At 49.4% G+C, this 18745-nt stretch overlaps 1 protein-coding gene across 10 annotated transcripts in view; it reads right to left on the bottom strand.

The window, feature by feature from the left end:
• TNIK (TRAF2 and NCK interacting kinase) overlaps nt 1-18745 on the bottom strand; it is a 163144-nt gene that overhangs the window by 124309 nt on the left and 20090 nt on the right. For all 10 annotated transcript variants that reach the window (XM_055817361.1, XM_055817365.1, XM_055817362.1 and 7 more), the window contains exon 2: nt 10356-10421. In XM_055817361.1, coding sequence (XP_055673336.1) covers nt 10356-10421 — 66 coding nt within the window. The remainder of the gene's footprint in view (nt 1-10355; nt 10422-18745) is intronic.

The raw sequence follows: 18745 nt of genomic DNA, 5'->3' as shown, positions 1-18745 counted from the left end.
AGTGCCTGTGGAGCGCTAACAAAGCACGCACAGCCTCCAGGCAGGGCTTGTGGGCAGCTTTGCAAAATTAACTATGGACATCGGAAATCCAAATCTGTCCTTCATGCAACTCCCTCCCCTTCACCGTTCCCACGTTTAAACACATTGGGCTGAATTACCTCCCTGTCCCTCTTTGCACCTGTATGCTCAGGTCGTTTCAAGCATCATTTGCCATCTTCACAGTGGATTAAAAAAAAAAAAACCAAACCAAAACAGTAGCAGTAACAACAACAATAAAATAATAATAACAAAATTATTACAAAGACCTGCAGAAGGTTATTCATTTTGGAAAGTTACTGCCACAGGTTGCAAGCACCCCCATAAAACAGCGGAAACCAGGGCAGAGCAGCATCCCTCCCGCTGCAGGGTGCTCCTGCTGCCAGTGCTGCTGTGGTCCCTTGATGAAACCCTCGAGCCACGCTACTGATGTAACCCAACAACCCAGGGGGTTCCTACAGCCCCTCCGAGTCCAACCGCCACGCTCAAGCAGAGAGTCACACCAAGAGAAGGACCACCAGCCCCAACCCAACACCTAGATTTCTCATCCTCCTGCAGACCTGCGGGCCACAGCTGAGTCTCCTGGGTGCATCCCATGCTTCTCACCCTTTCTGCTGGGAAAACTAAGGCAACACGTGAAGGAGCATTTACCAACACTTCTTTAAAAGCACTGCCCTGCTCCAGTGGAGAGCAAGATATCTTGGAGGAAGAAGCCTAAGAATACAAATAATGCTTGGGACATCAGCACACAGGTCTATTGCCCAGCCGAGCCCAGCGGCAGGTGACCACTGGCAGGGAGCAGGGTGCCCCGGGCTGTGCAGCACCGAGCACACAGGCAGGGATGCTCCACACCCACGGGCAAGCACTGAGCCCCGCATCCCCACTGGGGCACAGGGAGAGGGGTGGCCACAGCACCTGGCCTTGCACCTGGTGCCACACAGGACTCCCTGGGCTGAATCGCCACAGCTCGTGCTAACGAAGGCTCAGGCTCCCCACGTCCCTGCCAGCTGGTCACAGCGCTGCCTGGAGCCCTAAAGTGACCTCCTTCTCAGCCACCTACGCAGGGAGCCCAGGGAGACAGGGGCTGGGTGACAAGCGCAGCACGGTGAGGACATGGGGATGGAGCTGGGCTCTTAGTCACACACTTCCATGAGCACATTCAAATGCAAGAATTTAGAGACCTAAATGCACAAAAAAATTTAAAGACGTAAACAAAAAAAAATTATGCCAATCTGCCATTCTTATGAGAGGGGAGGAAAAATCCCACAACATTTGGAAGCAGGCTGTGTTTGCTTGGCACTTTCCATCTTTAGGTAATTAGTGTAAAGGGCTTCCCAGGTAAACCTAAGAATAAACTGCAAATTTCAAGAGAGACACTTCTCTCTGCAGCAAGCCTTCAAAGCGTAATCAGGGGAAGATGCAGAGCTCCAGCTGGCTCCCCATAGGCATTGCTTGCCTTCAAGTCTTCAGGGTCGGCCGCAAGTCAGGCTGCATCAAGATTTGGAAAAATGTAAAAAAATGACAAGCAAGAAACATCTCTGAAGACAAACACTTCAGCATCTGTGAATGCCTCAATGGACTAAGCTTTACAGGCTACTGCTCCTCCCATCCCCTCCTCTAAACTTTCCAAAAAGTCCTCTCCTGCCTTAGCTGAGAGTGGCACCTTCAGAGCTGGGAAGAACAAAATGCCTCCCAGCTCCAAAACCTACTTTTCCATACTTCTTTAGACTGTTTTGCTCAGCTGACCTACTAACAGCTGCTGTGCTGGGCTCCTCTGGGAACCAGCCTCACCCCCAAGCTTTTGTTTTCAAAACGCTGGTGCTGGGGCACCTAGCACACCGTCTCCTCATAGATGGCTTCCCAGTGCTGGTACCACCAAGCAGCTCCCAGCTCTGGCCAGCCCCATCTCCCCAGGTATCTGGGTGTCACCCGGCTTCTGATTTTACGGGGAGAAGGATGAGGACAGGGACAGGGGAGAAGAGAGGAGACATTTAGCAAAGGTGACCTGACAAGTTCACAGCAGCAAGGACTTGGCCCTAGGTTGCCTGTACACTGCACTAGGCTCCCATTCACTAGATTAAGTCTATACTCCTTAAATACCATAAACAAGTTAATAACAACAAAAACCAGCAGGTACCAGCTTCTACTTAAGAGCAGGATGCTCCTCACCTGTTGCCCTGTAGCCCAAGGCTACTATTAGACCAACATACTCTAACAGTAAATGTTCTTTGTAACCCACCCAGGCCTTACAGCACCCATACCTCAGCCTCATAACATACTACATGCTACTGTAAGGTACTACAGTGAGCAATGAAAGCTTCAGTGGGATGAGAAGCTGCACCTCCTGAAAGGTAAAGTGATGCTCCCACACGCAATAACCCCGATTCTGAAAGCTGGCCCTTTCCTAAGCAGCTCCCCCCGCAGCCCCACCTCCCAGGTTCAGCAATGCAGATGGGAGCTGGGTGCCCAAGCACCTCACCAGGAACTGCCCCAAAGAGCCTGGCCAAAACAAGGGACTCGGAGCAACCTCAAGAGTGGCTGCACAAGCACAGACCAGCCTGACAACTCACGTGGACCAATTCCTCCTGGGGCGCTCGAGACATCTGGGCAGCGAGTCGTCTCAGACACAGACAGGTATGTCTGCCCTCATCTTTGCCTTACCAGACCATTCCGCTGTGGCTCTGCTTGCACAGCCACCCATACAGCAGCGCTGGTCCACAACCATGAAACCTACGGATACTGGGGCTACCGAGCCAACCAGTGAATTGGTTTAAATGTCCTCACAGAAGACCTGAGAAAAAGACAGGTCTGAGTTCCCAGTCCAGTCACTCCTAAGGGACAGAAGGTGGTACTGGACATGGTGCTTGCTCACACCCTGTGCAGAGCAGGTGCTCGCACAGAGCATCTTCTAATCCCCACAAGTCAAGTGGAAGGCTCTCCCTTCTATTCCTATCCACGCCTGGCACCCACACCACCAGTGCTGCAAGACCCAACACCACTTCCCCATGCTTTCTAGCACACCACTGGCTTTACTTCGCATCATCAAAGGTAGCATTTTTCCCCCCATGCCATTGCAGATATGTTTTTTGTGCAGTATTTACAGAAGCAGAGCATCCAGCAATGCAAGGGAGAGTGGGCAAATGACACTTCACAGATGCATCGGTCTGCTCCCGACCTTCACCCTGCCCTTTCCCATCACAAAATCCAGAGGGGTGGAAAAAGAATAAAGCTTAAAAGAGAGGTAATACAGGATCATTTTAAATCACCTTTTGTAACCTGCATTCTATAGGACTGAAACTTAAAAAGCACCTTTCCCTTATATTATTCAGAAAGCAGCAAAGTTAATGTGACATATTGGTGCGTAGGCGTGTGGGGGCTGGTTTCTTGGGGGGAGGGAGGGAGGGCTGAGGGCTCTCTGTGTTTCAGAGAAATGAAGCAGCACAAGATGTACCAGTTGCTCTGGTAACAAAGCTTTTCCTCTCCCCCCCCCCCCCTTCCTTTTTTCCTTTTTTTTTAAAAAAAAAAAACAAAAAAAAACAAGAAAAAGAAAGTAAAACATCATTTTAAGCATTTTCCAGTCAAGATTTCCTTGCCTGCATGGCAAAAACAAGTCCCCATTTCGGAAACATACACACCCCATTTGAGTCAGCAAGGAAAGGACCTTCTCTTCTAGAGAAACATCGCAGGGAAGCTGATAAATTGAGGTCACCCGTTTTCCTTCTGATAATGCAAGCACGCGTTATTGCATACTGGGATGGCAGGCCAGCCCCTTCCCGCGACCCAGCAAGAGCTGATAAAAGCCCAGCACCACCCGGGAGCCGGTGCCTACGGGAGCAGGAGAGACCCCCGCCCCAGCAAGCATCCTCACACAGCAGCACTGCTGTCCTCTCTGCCAGCACAGGGAGCCATCCCAGCGGAAACAACGGCTTAATATTTAATACTGTGCTTGTAATACGGAAGGATTATAAAGCAGCTTTTAAGTCTCATAAATCCATTGACACTTCCACGGCCCTTATGCGACCTTGAAGATGCCAAGCAGCCGGTGCCTGCCCACGCGGGCCCGTATCTGGACATGGATGGGAGCAGTCCCAGCCACCACCAAAGCACCCCAGCAGAAAGAGCAGCCCTGGACAAGGCTCAGCTCAGCGCTGGTTCCCTGCTCTGCTGCCCCAGTGGGCCAGAGGCAAAGTGCCTCCCTGTCTCAGCCCTATGGAACTGCCTCTTAGCGCAGCACCAAATCACAGGGAAAGCCATGCAACTCCTCAGATCAGAAAGGACCAGCCCCTCATGGGTTTGCCTCGGCTTCAGCAATTGTCAGACCATGATGAGGGATGGCTATATGCATACATGTACATGCGGTTACACTCAGCCTGCCCTGTCATGCAGCAAAAGCAAGCTCTGAAGAGGCTGAAGACAAGAAGGACCCAAAGCTGAGGATACAATGCTTGAAGAACTTATCTGGCTCAAGTCACATCCAACCTCATGACACCACTGTTCACTTTATGAACATCAAGAAGTTGCAAAAAGGGAAACGCTTACAACGTGCCTTCAAATGCAATAGCTGGCTGTCTAGGGTTAGAGCTGTTGGTTTAGATTGCAAGATATGGAGCTCTGGAATTGCTTCGGCAGCCCACGAAAGTGAGCATCAGGTGCCCTTGGCACGCTCAGGACCACCACACAGCAGCCACCGCTGCAGGACACGTGTTTGGACCAGGGGTGGCCAGCAGCATGACCCGTTCCACAGGCAGCACACGCGGTTTGCATGCATTCAGCCTGGTCTCTTGAGCAAGGCACAGCAGTCAATCTTCAGCTATAAAAGCTGTGTATGTAAACTAAGATTAATTCTTTACAGCAACAATCCCCAGGAAATATTAATTGCGTGCAGCATGGTAACTTCTTCCACACGGCTAAAAGCAACAGTGATTAATTATCAAACTATTGACCATCAGCCTTTCACAAAGAGGCACAATAAAACAACTGATTATTAAAAACAATTAATGTCATTCTTGACTCAGGCTAATTATCTGAACTGCTAATAACGACCCAGGCAACTGCAGAGCCTCTGTTCTCACCAGGGCTGAGGCAAGGGCCCAGCGCTTCAGCAGCAGCGGCCGGGCTGAGCCAGACCTTAGGCAGGCTAAACACAGCACAGACCTCAGATTAGCTATTTTCTCACACCTCCCCTCAAAAAAAAAAAAAAAAAAGTAAAAAAAGTAAAAGACAGACAGAAAAAGCTCTTCTAAAAGCTTTTCTTTATTCATCTGCTACCCCACCAGCCTGCGGCACTGGGATGCTCAAGGGTGTCACAAGGATGCTGCTGTGCAGGGGAGCGCAGGACATGAGTTATCCCTCCTCATTCAGCACCTGCAAGCTCCGGGACACCATTACTGAGAACAGGCTTGTGCCCAGGACCATCTCAGGGGTTTGACTCAAGGACCAAAGCATCCCAGCAGTTCTCCAGATGCTCCCAGCCCTCCAGAACAGGTGATCTTGAATTTCAAATGTTTTATTCACTCTGTCATACCCACACACCTCAAAATCTTGACCTACTGGGTCAAACCAGGGGGTTTGCCTCCAGGGTGGATCAGTCCTGGCTTCTGGCAAATGTTAGCTGGGTAATAAATAAATAAACCCTGACAAAAGACCTTGAGATGCCTTTCTTCCTTTTTTCCCCCCTCCATGTATTTTACCCCAGACAGACACTACAGTGCAACAAAGAGCAATTGCAAAACCCATGTCCTCTTCAAACAGCTGCCTAACCTGGGCTGGCAGGGAACAGGGACAGCCCGCGGCCAGGCGCCCTGCCAGGAGGTGGCTGGTGGCACCCTGAGGGGGCTCCCAGGGGGGACCCCTGCTCTGCCCCATCCTGTGATGATGATGGAGGAGCTCCCTGGGGAGCCACAGCTGTGAGACTTGTGGCTCGTGGATCCCACACGCTCTAAATTAGAGCGCAGAATACTGCTGCCTAATGGCTTAGTGATTATATGGCATTTACCAGCTAATTAAACAATCAATAGTTATTGTGCAGTTATGGAGTTAGCCCACAGTACTGTATCCTGTACCTTGCAAAATAAAGCCTTGCTAAAGCTGTAAATGGAGAGCCACATCCCCAGGGCACCAAGCAAAGCAGCACTTGGCATTAATGACCACTGTCCTCCTGGAATGGTTGGGAAGAAGCACACAAGGATGTAATCTCATTGTCATTTATTACCCTGTTCAAAGCTGCAAAGCTATAAAAGATGAGAGAGGCAAAGTTACCATCTGACCTATTTACTGATTATTTTTTTTCTGCTGTTGCTAAGGCTTGCATCAAAATCCTGCTTCGGTAACACTGTGCATGGGCCAGCGTGCGAACACCCATGGCTAAGCAGGTCTAAAACTACTGCAGGATTGCTTTGGTTTTTAACGTTTTCAGTGCACAATAAGCAGTCCACTGCATGTCTTCCCCCAGCTCTGTTGGAAAGGTACTGCTGAGTAACTTACAACCTAGTATCCTTTTACTTTCAGCCTGCGTATTTATTGGTGTTGGATGCGCCAGCAGTTGTGGCCCTGATGCTGAGATTTATCAAGGCAATCTAAGCACACACAGTATTCTAAGAACTTTTTGCTTGTTCTCTTATGCAAAGTAGAGATAAGCAGTAATAATAATTTTCTGGAACACAAAAGCAGCATTTCCTCACACTTTAGATAATGCTCTAAAGGGTCTTAGTGATTTTTGTGTTTACACTTTTGCATTCAGCCACTAGCTACCTGCTAAAAATGTGAGGTAATGGCTGTATTCCCCCAGTGCAACTCATCATACTCCTGTTAGACATTTCTTTAAAAGCCTTAAATGAAAAAAAAAAAAAAAAAAAAAAAAGACAATTCAAGGACAAAAAAACCCAACACTACTGCAACAATGTCTGGCCCAGGAGCTAGCAGGCTCTCAGCCTTTTATCAAAAACAGTTTACAATCCGTAACATTAGATGCAAGATTATTAAAAAATAAAGAAAAGCTTCTGATTCAATTAGAGAGATAAACCATCACCGCTGCGGTCCCTCATTGAAATAAAAATCAAGCTATTCGCAAGACATTGTTAAGCGGCAAACAAGGAACATTATTCTCTCTACAGTTACCTAAAGCAAAGAGCTTGTGGTTGGGGTTAGAGGACAGCAAGCAGAGCGGGTCACTGCTGAGGGCTCCTGCCGTGTTCAGGTGTCACTGGGGTATGGCCAGAGCTGGGAAGCACCAAACTGATGTCTTAACCTGCAGTCCTGAGCAAAGAAAGGCCCCGACTTGAAAATACAGAGATCAATCCGAGCAAGTTACTTTTGCCTCTGGAGCACAAGGCTTTGATTTACACAAGCACTGTGTCCCACCTGAAAGGGATCTTCAAACCATGACCCAGAAAGCAGGATCAAAGCAACCTGTACAGCAAGCTTCACCCCAGTGCCCATGCTTCAGCAGAGGGGAGACTTGGCCAATACTTTTCTCCTACAAGCAAGGAGAAGGCATGTGCTGTGGCAAGGGCTCCCCAGCCTCTCCAGCAGAGCAGATCCTAGGGTGGGCTCCATGAACCTCTGATGGCTCCCGTTACCGTGGTACCACCAGACATTTCTCAGGCTCCCAACCTTGTCACAGGCTGCAATATCGTTCAGTCATCAGAACAGCGTAACCGTGCACTTTATCCCATGGGATCAATGGGAGGTTTGCACCTTGCACGTGTCCCTCCACGTCCTGGGCAGGCTAGTGAGTTACCACCAGGACACCTGTAGTCTCCAACACAAATATGGCCATGCAGCAGTGCTAGAGCTGGCTGCCAGCTCAGGTTTTCCAGGGGAAACATCAGGGCTGCAGTCCTGTAGCACACTAACATAAGATACTCTCCCCTGCCTGCAAGAAGTATCTCACTTCCGCCTCTCCCCAATGGGAAAGCTGCCCTTCTTGCTTCAGAGAGGGACCAGCCATGCAAAGAAGAGGTGATGCTCACCAGGTGACTGCTCCTGGCTGAGAGCAAAGGGGCTGGACCTGCAAAGCTCAGGCTAAGAAGACAGCACCAGCACAGGCACCACAATGAATTATTCCCTCCACATCTGAAAATACAACCAGAGGCACACACAGCCTTTAAGAGGACAGCAATGGTGTACCTCGGGGACCGCCAGAACAGAGGGGTGCCCTCAACCCCACCTGAGATGGGTTTGAAGTGGTGGCGGAACAACCATCTAGTTACACAGGACGCTGCTCCCGGGCATGGACCACTTCTAAGGGCTGTTTTAGAATGGAGCCAGAAGGTCTACATGTCTTGAAAGTTGATCCATGTGTTTTGCTGCAAGAAATAAATACAGCAGTGGTATCTGGAGGAAAAAAATCACAGGGATCTTATTTCCGTGCTGAGTTTAGGGTGGGACACCATAAACAGTTATGTATGCTTTATATCAAAGTCCCCTTTTGTTTACAGGGTGAGCGCTAGTCCAAGACTTTAGTTTAAGGGAGCTCGGAAGCCAGTTTTAGCCTGAACTCATACCTCAATACTTACTAATTCAGTTTGGAGAGCAGCGTTCCCCCCTCCACCCCCATCGCCATCCCACCTGGCACCGGTACCAAGTAAATCACCAAGGACAATCCGATTACTCCAGCAACTCAAAAATAGTTAAGAGGAGGATTTTTTTCTTGTACAGCAGGATAAAAAGGCAACCCAGATATGTTCACCTCCTGGAAAGCTGACACTTGGATGTTTCTGGGTGGTTTTTCCCCCACTTTGAGGTAACACAGACACACCAAAAGAATCAAACACAGCAAGAGGAAACCAAATCAGCAGAGCCCTGCAACCAGCAGTGCCAGCACCAGCTCGCTTATTTCCCTTTTCTGCTCTCCACAAAAACATGACGCTTTCAAAAGGCCATTAAAAGGCGCATAGTTTCCACTGATTGTTAGAAATATGCACCAGTTAAAATTAGGTCACCCTCTACCATTATTTTAGCAGCTGAGAAGAAAAACAGTTCAGAAGGGAGCTCCCATGGTGGGGAGTGTGCAGTGGAAAAACCCTTCAGAGGGGAAGGGTCCCGGGAATATAACCTTGATAAGAACAGTTTTGGCGTGGGATGTTTCCCCTTCCCCCCCCCCTTTTGTTTGTTTTTTTTAAAAATTCATTCCAGTTCAAAAATTCACACATTCAAAACTCCAGGAGTTCCAGTTCATCTTCAGTTCACTTCAGTCCCTCTGTCTTCATACTGACGGGATTAGCCTACAGCAGCAGGATGGGGGAACCAGAATCCAGAACAAATATTTACTGACAGGTAGCTTTTTAAGCACCCTTCTCTTCTTCTCTTCAGCAGGGGCAGCTTGCTGTCTCTTACCACATGACAGGCAAGAACTGTGCCTCCAAAGTGACAGAGTAAGAGCACATGAATACATTCTTTTTTATAGTCAAAAGATAACACGAGCGTGATGGGCAAACAGGATCTCTGTGTGCACACATACATGAGCACACGTATAGACAGAACTTGTTCCTGTGTATACAGATGTTTTTGGGAGAACCGGGCCCAGGGGAGCTGCTGTCTCCCAGGAGACCGAAATATTTGGCAAACTCCTTGTGCTATCATGACAAGAAATATCTCCCCACCATATACGAAGTGCAGATAAGCCTAGACTTCAAAACAATTCAATCCCTCCCCAACCCCACAAGAATCCTCCACAAAAAGACCCCACCAAGATGACAAATTCTGGAAATCCCCCAAGCTAAGATGTGTTTGGAACAGGTGATGTATATTTAGCAGAGGGGGGAAGTTTTAAATATGCCTGTAAAGTAGTTCACGGGTTTAAAATGATGTTTTCCACAGTCCCCTCACTATTCATCTGGAGAGCTGCTTTTAGATGTTTATAGAAATTTAATGCAAGCCTATTGACTGTTGCGTTTTTAATCCTGCAGCAGGTTTGTGCCGGTGGAAGGGCGGCAGCCAGCCCGTGCATGAGCAGAGCACTAGACTGTAGCAAACTCATTTGGCAGCCTATCGCAGCCGTAAACTCGGCTCTCAGAAGAGATCGAGATTTATCTATTAAAGCGCAGACTTTTCACTCCCTCTTCATCATATAATCAATAAAAAGTAACTGGGGGGAGAGAAAAAGGCGATTTATTTTTTAGTGACAGTTTCAGAACTAATATGAATTGCTTATTATAAGAGCTGTGTGCACCACACAGTACTTGCACGCAAGACCAAAAAGCCAGAGTTCAGCAAGGCTTCTTGTCAGGGCTGAAACAAGCCAAACCTAGCCAAGACGATGTGCTGGGATGCTCCATGTTCAACACACTGCCAAGGCAAACTTCAGGTGGAGCCCTTACCTTATAGACTTGCCCATAGGTACCATTGCCAACAAGCTCCACCAGTTCAAAGATTCCTGCGGGATCCTAGGAGAAAAGGAAGAAAATACATATTTACGCATTTCCGCAAAAACATACATTTAACAAAGACAGATCAACATTTCACTGACAAACATTCCGAGTGTTTTAATTTTTTTCAGGCAGCCCAGGGATCAGCATTGCAGTGACGATGAGCAGACGCGCGGCACCGCCCCAGCAGCAGCCCAGCCAAGCCATGCCGGCACGGGCAGCTGCAGCGCTGCCGGCAGCACAGCTCTGCCCACCCCCAGCATCTGGGCTGGGAGATACCAGGCTGGTGCCTCTGAGCGAGCACTGATCCATTTCACAGTCATCTGCTTGAAATTGGAATGCTCAGTGTACGTTTTAAATGCAACAGCAATTATTTGCTATGAAAACAGGGCGGGGGGGTTATGCATCAGTTTTGGAATAAAACAAGCTAACTGGCAGGATGCAATTTTGGGGCTCAAACCAGGGTTTTCCTGCTCTATTCCTAAGGTCAGCAGCATTAGCATTACTTGGCTTAAATGTCACTTTTGGTTTGGTGCATCCTGGCCCTTGACATTCTGGTTTGTCAACTGAGACAAGCAGATGTAGGGCAGTGCCACACAAGGACACAATGATTTGGAAGGTGGCACGGAAGCACCAAAACCCGTCCCCAGACCCCCAGTCTGCACCCAGCTAGGGGAAGGGCAGTCACACACACACGGAAACTGGAGAGCATCGCCGGCACAGACAAAAGATGATGCAAGCAGAGAGGTACGAGGGAGAGCGGAGAAAGAATAAACCAGCGCTGCTATTTTCTCCTCTCGGTGGGTCTTCCCCTTCCAGGAGCTTTATTTATATGTACTCTTCCGCTCCTCCTCCTTCTCCTATACTCATTGCTCCAGTTTTGGATGGCGCAAGCCCCCTGGAAGCCGGTGGATGCAGCCATCCCAGCATCTCGGGGGTCTATGCACCCCTGCAGTCACCCAGCCCACCCAACGTCCCCTGCTGGATTTTGAGTCATTTGAACTATCAAACAATCTGGCATTCCAGTGAGCAAAGGACTGCCAGTTGTGATCCGAGAGGATGCAGACGGGTCAATTAACGGCTCTAACATGCAAAGGAGGATCAGCCGGCAGCACTCCTTGGGAGACAGGAGAGGGACAACCACCACCACGTTACAGACACAGAGATTTCATTCATTACAAAGCCCACATCAGCTCAAGATGACCTCTGCATCCAAAAGTCAAACACTGGGTCTTTGTGAGCAGCTGAGAAGCAAGGTTCAGCATATTAGCAATGCCGTAAGTAAATTAATCCAAGTCTCGACGTGACCGAAGCAGCTTTCCACCCAGCCAAGAACATGCGCTGCCACGTACCTGCCGGGGTTCGGCACACCTCCATGGCAGAGTCACAGCGAACCCTCTGATTACCCCTCACATTTAGAAATGCCACATCCCACTTCTGCCTGTTTCTCCCATCACACCCACAGCTTCCTCAGGCTGCAGCATGGGAAGCCCCGGGGAGCTCCGAGGGCGAGACCCCCAGCTCAGCCTTCGGTGGGACCATCTGCAGCCAAGGGCAGGGAAGCTGTGCTGGGGAAGGCTCCCAGACCACCGAGGACACATCTATCCTGATGCAAACATACCCCAGCTAACCTTCAGCTGGACACTCGGGCACCACGCATGAAGCTGTGGCACAACAGGTTTCTAGCATGCAGCATCTCGGCCGGGTTCGGACAGCCTGTGGCTTCACTGCCTTGGTACTAGGCAGGGAAATGCCACGAACAGATGGGAAAGGGAACGGGGGGTACACCGGGTTTCCACACTGGGTGAGAAAGGATGGGGGGAAACGTGGCAGCAGCTGCTGTTTATTTTTTTGAGTTTCTTTCCTAAGGGTTGTTCTCTGCAGTGCTGAAACTCTGAAAGAGGCTTTTCCAGTGCTACAAGTATATCTATTTTTGAATATTCACCAGAAGCAAGCTGTGCCTAGGACAAACGACCAGAAGGTTTGAAGAAACATCCAGGGATGCAGTTGGCCATTGCTGATAAAAATAACACCCTTTTGCAATGTGTTTTCCAACATCTTTCCACAAATACGCCAATCAAAGAGTACCCCATCCTGCCATCCCAAGTCACCTCACTTGCACATGTCCAAATGTCAGACGTGGCATGGCTCCATCAGGTTTACCATCTACCACCTGGTTGCAGACCCGCCAGCCCCATGCCTGCCACCACCCCACTGTGGCCCAGAGCACCTCGTGCACTGGGAGGCCTTTTCCCCACCGCTCCCACCACCCACAGCTCCTGCTCCACAGCAATTTCTCTGCTGCATCTTCCCCCCTCCATCCCATTTCCTCTCCACATTTTTCCAGAAGCATCGCCAAGGTAACTGGGCATTTTGCAGCGCAAGGCTGAGTGACACTTCTCCCCTGACTGCTGGCACAAGCAGCCCCATCTCAGCACAGCCATGGCAACGCGCCGGGAACACCGGCAACGCACCGTCAGCCAGCAAAGGGGCTGACCTCTCCTCCTGCCCTCCTCAGCCTCGCTTCTTCAGAGGCAGCAGGCAAAGGGACAGCCCTTCTGCCCAGCTACCACTGCTAGTGCCCAGCAGTAATGTGTTGTTAATGGCCCTTCCAGACAATACACAGCAGAGGATGGGGTGGGCAGGGGAGGGGGGAATATTCTGCTTTCCACTGGCCTCTCCTGGACTGGCTCCTGCATAGGCAAGAGCTTTGCACCTTAATAGCTGCTGGGGAATAATCTGTCCCTGGGATCAGGGGCACACTCTGCACCTTCCACCCTGCAAAGTCCCTGCTGAGATGCTTCAGGAGGGTACGAGTGTCGTGACAGCAGCTCAAGCAGGAATGGGCAGTGAGGGAGGAAAATACAGTGGCACACTGCACGGGGGCTTTTGTGTTAGCCAGGGGAAAAGAAATCCACCCTGCAGAGCCCCGACCAGCACCAATCCGGGCCAGGCAGGGAGTAATCTCAGACCAAATATAGCCCGTGCTGCAGATCACGGCAGCGTGCTGGGTTGCACTTGGCTGGGGGTGGCCTCAAAGCTCATTACAGACAGCTGCTTCCAGCCTGGCACCTATCACCTTCTGCTGATGCCCTCTCCCCCATCCAAGAGGGATATGCGGTCAGTGAGGCTGCAACCCTCCTGCTACAGCAGCCACCTCCTCCCACACCACGGACTGCCTTCATAAGCACTACTGTATTATTATTTTTTAAAACCAAAAACATCTGGACTAAATAACAAGCCCACAAATACAAAGGAAATAATTGAGGCAATCTGTTAGTTTAGGAGAAGATGCACCGTTAAAAACGGGGGGTGGGGAGGCGTGGGGGGGTGGGGAACAGCATTTAAGACAGACCCACAAATAAATTTTAGCTCTACATCACCTTCGTGCAGAAAAGTATTTGTATGGTTGCAGTAGCACCAGGACTCTGCGGAGAGCCCTTACACCCCCAAGGTGGGGTCCCTCCCTCCTCCCTGCCAGCCTGCCCGAACGACGGAGGGGAGCAGAAACGCAGGAGAGGCAAAACCCAGCGCCAGCCGGGGATGTGTTCAGGAGACCCCGACACCCACATGCTGCAGCGAGGCAGGGCTGATTTCAGACCACATTAGCTCTAACCACCAGAAATGACAACCTCGTCCTGGGTCCGTGGGGGCCAGCAGCACCCACTGCCCCATGCCAGCCAGCTCCAGAAGGGTGGGCAGGGCAGGGGCAGGCAGGGGTTGCAGAGCTGCAGGGATGCCAATGGACATTTGCTCATCACCTACTACCAGCTATTCCCATTTTTAGACTTGCAGTGATGCACAGCTTGACCATTTCCTGCTAAGGAAAGAAAAAAGCTTATTTTTAGTTTGGAAAGAGTAAGCCTTCTGGGGTGGTATGGGCTCAGCACCCTGTTCCCAGAAGAGCCCAGCTGGAGCTTTCTCTGTAGGAAGGTGCAACCGGCCCTGGCACGGCCACTCGCCCGCCACCGCACACAAAGCCTCCTTGAGGAGGATGAGTTACTCAGTACTTGTGCCAGAAGACAACTCGAGTGAACTCAGGCATGTGGCTCTTCATAAAGCAACAGAAAAACACTCAACAAGTGGATCTTTCAGTTGCTCATGGGATGGGAAATGTTTTACACAGTGGCACCCATGCAAGGGCTGCGCAGACCCAGTGGTCCTCCGTCCAGGGGCAGGCTGGCACTTGAGCTCTCCCGTGCCGGGATCTGATCCGGCTCCCACAGCTGCAGCCAGGACAGGCTCAAATTCAAGTGGGAAATTATTATGCTCCTCACTCACCTCCCAGGAAAATCAATGGTACTAAAGTCTCAGTGGCTAAAACCCGTCTGAGACATAGAACAAGGCAAGAGCATCATCTTTCTCGGCAATACCGGGGGGGGAGGGGGGGAAGAAAAAAAGAGTCCACTTTATTTCAATAAACACTGTATTTCAAACTGCTGCATTATCAGAAAAGGGACTTCTGTATGTGGATGATAAAGCAGGATGTATCCAAATTTCAGCAACAAAACAGGCATCCCTTTTGAAGGACTTATCGGCATCGAGCACGCAGCAGCAGGGCTCACAGCAGGAGCACGCTCCTGGTTAAAACCCACTCAGCTCTGCCCAACCCAGACCCCGCAGGACTAAAGCGGAAAGATGTCCTCACCTAAACCATGACGTTTCAATAAGTCCAAGGCACAAAAGAGCCAACACTTTGCTTGAGGAGACTATTTAGAGAGTAAATGTACTCTCTTTGCTGCAAGGGTGGGAGGCGCTGGCCCAGGCTGCCCAGAGCAGCTGTGGGTGCCCCGTCCCTGGCAGGGCTCAAGGCCAGGCTGGACGGGGCTGGGGGCAACCTGGGCTGGGGGGAGGTGGCCCTGCCCGGGGCAGGGGGCTGGGGCTAGGTGGGCTTTAAGGGCCCTGCCAACCCACACCAGTCTGTGATTCTATGAATATCCATATCCAGAGCCAAGTCAGCTAAGGGTTGGGGGCTGCAGGTATGTATCGGTGCTGGCTATGGTGATCACTGAGTTCGCGGATCACCAGTTACCTGTCCTTAAACACAACCATGCAGATGTCCAAACACAAGAAGCATTTATACACAGTCTGTACACCAAACTTGCTTGTTTTCCTTGAAGGAGCCTCATTTTCCCCCCTTCTAGCCCATGCAAAAGGTATGTAACAAAGCATTACATGGGGAGACAGTGGAGAGATGTGCGGGGGGGAACTGAGGGGCACACCAATTAAACTACGATTGCTGTGAACGCACGGGAGGGGAAATGAGAGATCAGAGCCTCTCTAATCATCGTGCACTTAGTCCCCCAGTTCTCAGCAACTAATGACAACTTCCAGCCAAAAATCACGGAGATAACCAGTCATTAAGCAAATGTTATAACCCTAGAGAAAGGAAAATGCACTGCATAACTGGAGGCAGCACACAGTCATGGGTCAGTAACAGAGGAGCATCCCCAGGCACTGGTTAGCTAAAGGCACTAAGAGAGCAGGTTTTTTAATCTCCATTAAGAATAAAGCCTGTGCAACTAATGTTCCCAAACATCAGGATTTTATGAGCCTCTGCCTTACAGCTCCATAATAAAAACAGCTTCAACAGGAGATCCCATTAAACTGATCAGGCATCCTCAAGAACCAAGGCAGGCTTACAAAGCCATTTACTCATGACCCTCAGTACTAGACCCAGCGAGCTCTGTCTGCATGCAGATGCCTCTGCTTAGACAAGCCCTGGCAGTCACAAGGAAAGATTCCAGCACTGGGAAGCACCAAAGGGTCATTCTTCCCCAAACAGTTGGATCTTGTAAATTAACGGCAATGCCACGCCACGCAGACAGCCAGGAGAACTGTAATCCCACCCAGCATCACACAGCTTGGCATGATGGCAAGGGGCAGCACTCCCAACACAAGAGGTTGTCTTGTGATGTAGCGTATGTACACAACTGCCTGGAGAAAGTAGAGTCTTCTAACTCCATCAGCCTCCAACCAGAAGAAGATCATTCATTCAAAGCATGAGAAAGGCTTCACAAAGAATGCTGGAGAGACAGAAAAGCCCTTCAGCAGTACAGTTCGATACTTAAAATTGTCATCAGGGTCATATATTTCTGGTCATGCAAAACATCTCTATGAGGAACGAGTATAAGAATCAAGCCTTTAGTTCACATACTATATACTTGCCCAGATTTTGTTTCCCAAGGCCAAACACCCGAGCTGGGCCACACTCTGTGAAGCCATCCTTCATGTTAGCAAAGTCAGAAGTTCTGTAGACAGCCGGGCATATCTCCCAAGCTTCAGGACCCAAGTAATCTCAAGCCTTACAAAGTCAACTGCTATTCCTTCTGAAGACACATCAGCTCACTCATTTTGCCATACTTTTTACATCGGCTTCTACAGAAAAAACTGAAGCGCTCATATGATTAAAAAAAAAAAAAAAACAAAACCCCCAAGGTCCACACCGCCTTGGGGAAGCTACCCCAAATGGCACATAGTTCAAAGAAAAATGGAGTGGTTTGAAGAGTACTTGAAGACACAGCTGCTTTTTAATAAATCAACTAGTTGTCTCCATCTCTAAGGCACTTCTAGTTAACAGCCCCATGAGTCATACGAAGATGGACCGCACAAGCCAGGAGAGGATTGCTAATGTAACTGCAGACAACAGCAAGCAAAGCAGGAAGGCAGAGGCCAAGACAATGAAATACTAACCAAATCACTGGGAACTTCCAGAAACAGAGGCTGGGGGCATTACCTTTTTGAGCTTCAAGCACTACCTTTCCTTCACACATACATAGCCCTAAGCCTGCCCATTAATTAAAGCAGTGCAAAAAACCTCAAGAGGCTGCACAGGTATTTTTGAGATATTCTGCTTCAGGTATAAGCCAAGCAACGAAGCAGAACCAGGCTGGACTACTGGGTGCTATTCAGCCCTCACAGGGATTGCTTAATCTCACGTCTTCTCCTAGCTTTGGTACTCTTCCCCTCCTTCGCCCACCCATCCAGAGACTCACAAGACAAGCTATCATCAATGCCATCTACCACTGCACCTCCTGCCTACTCAAGCAATACAAGCTGCTCTACTTGGAAGAGTAATAAGGAACTTGCTGAGGGTTTTGTTTTCATTTTGAAGAAGCAGTTTGTCCTCCCTCACCCCCAAACACCCAGCTCTGTATCTTAAACGAAGATGTTCAAGAAACAACACTCTTATACAACATAAGAAAAACTGTTGTCAAGGCTAAGTTATTAACAGAAGAAAAATTTCTCCACTTGACAGCTGAGAGAAGCCTGTTTACAAATCTATTTGAACCATTCGTCTTCAGCATATCACAAGGAGCTGTTCCTCCAGCCCCTACTGAGAGACACTTCTGTGCTCCTCTGCCCATCTCCTCTTCCTAAATCGCAAATCAGCTGCTCTGGGTCTCCAACACTCCTCTCCCTAGTCTCTTGTTGCAGTGAGGCTCCCGTCACCAAACATGCATCTCTTTCCCACCCAAAATGTGAAGACCTGCCAACAGCTGGCAGCAGAAAAATTAAATAATAACTAACCACCACATTGAGCTTTTCAGTCAATGAAGCTAGATTACTTTTTCAACTATTACCTGTTCAATTTAAGACACAAGTGTGGATTTGTAGCTGCCACCCAGCAAACATATAGCCAGCACCACTACTGAGGGAAGGAAAGTAAAACATCCCCCACGCAGACAGGCAGCCCAGTCCCACTTGGTCCTGCTGAGGCCAAGCCACTGAAGCTACAATATATCGACTATTCCAGATGTCCTGCTCGCAGACGAGCACTTGCACACACAAAACTAGAGTTCTTCTGGTTTAGTTGCTCCTTCCTACCACGTCAATAGAAAAAGCAGCCATTCTGTACACTCTCCACAAATATGAAACATGGGAGCTCCAAGGCACTAAAGAGCATGTGCAGACCTGGAAGCAAAGATTTCCTCAACCAAGATGATGTATTTGTACCACTGCAGACAGAGGGTCCCACAGCCCAAGATGCAGCAGAGATACCAGGAGAGGACAACAATGACTACACTGACAAATATAAAGCTAACCTTCACTCAACAGGGTAGGCTGAAGCAGCCCAGCCTAAGGAAGCGCCATCCACAAGCTACACATGCTCATCGAAAAAAGAAGGGTCCAAGCCTCCTCTCCATTCCTTCAAAAGCCTGACCTAAGAACCACTAGCAACAAGGCGACTCCATCTCATCCTGATGTGACTTAACCACGAGGCAATGAGTTTTGACTTGAAGGTAATAAAGATCAACATCTGGCCTCCACGAGTCTCACCACAGTAAGAAGATGCAGGCTGAGATATTCAATGATCCTTAAGACAACCCTTCAAATGAAGC

This window comes from Falco peregrinus, chromosome 12, assembly GCF_023634155.1.
Source record: "Falco peregrinus isolate bFalPer1 chromosome 12, bFalPer1.pri, whole genome shotgun sequence".
Taxonomy (NCBI): Eukaryota; Metazoa; Chordata; class Aves; order Falconiformes; family Falconidae; genus Falco; species Falco peregrinus.
This window is presented reverse-complemented; position numbering and strand designations above follow the sequence as displayed.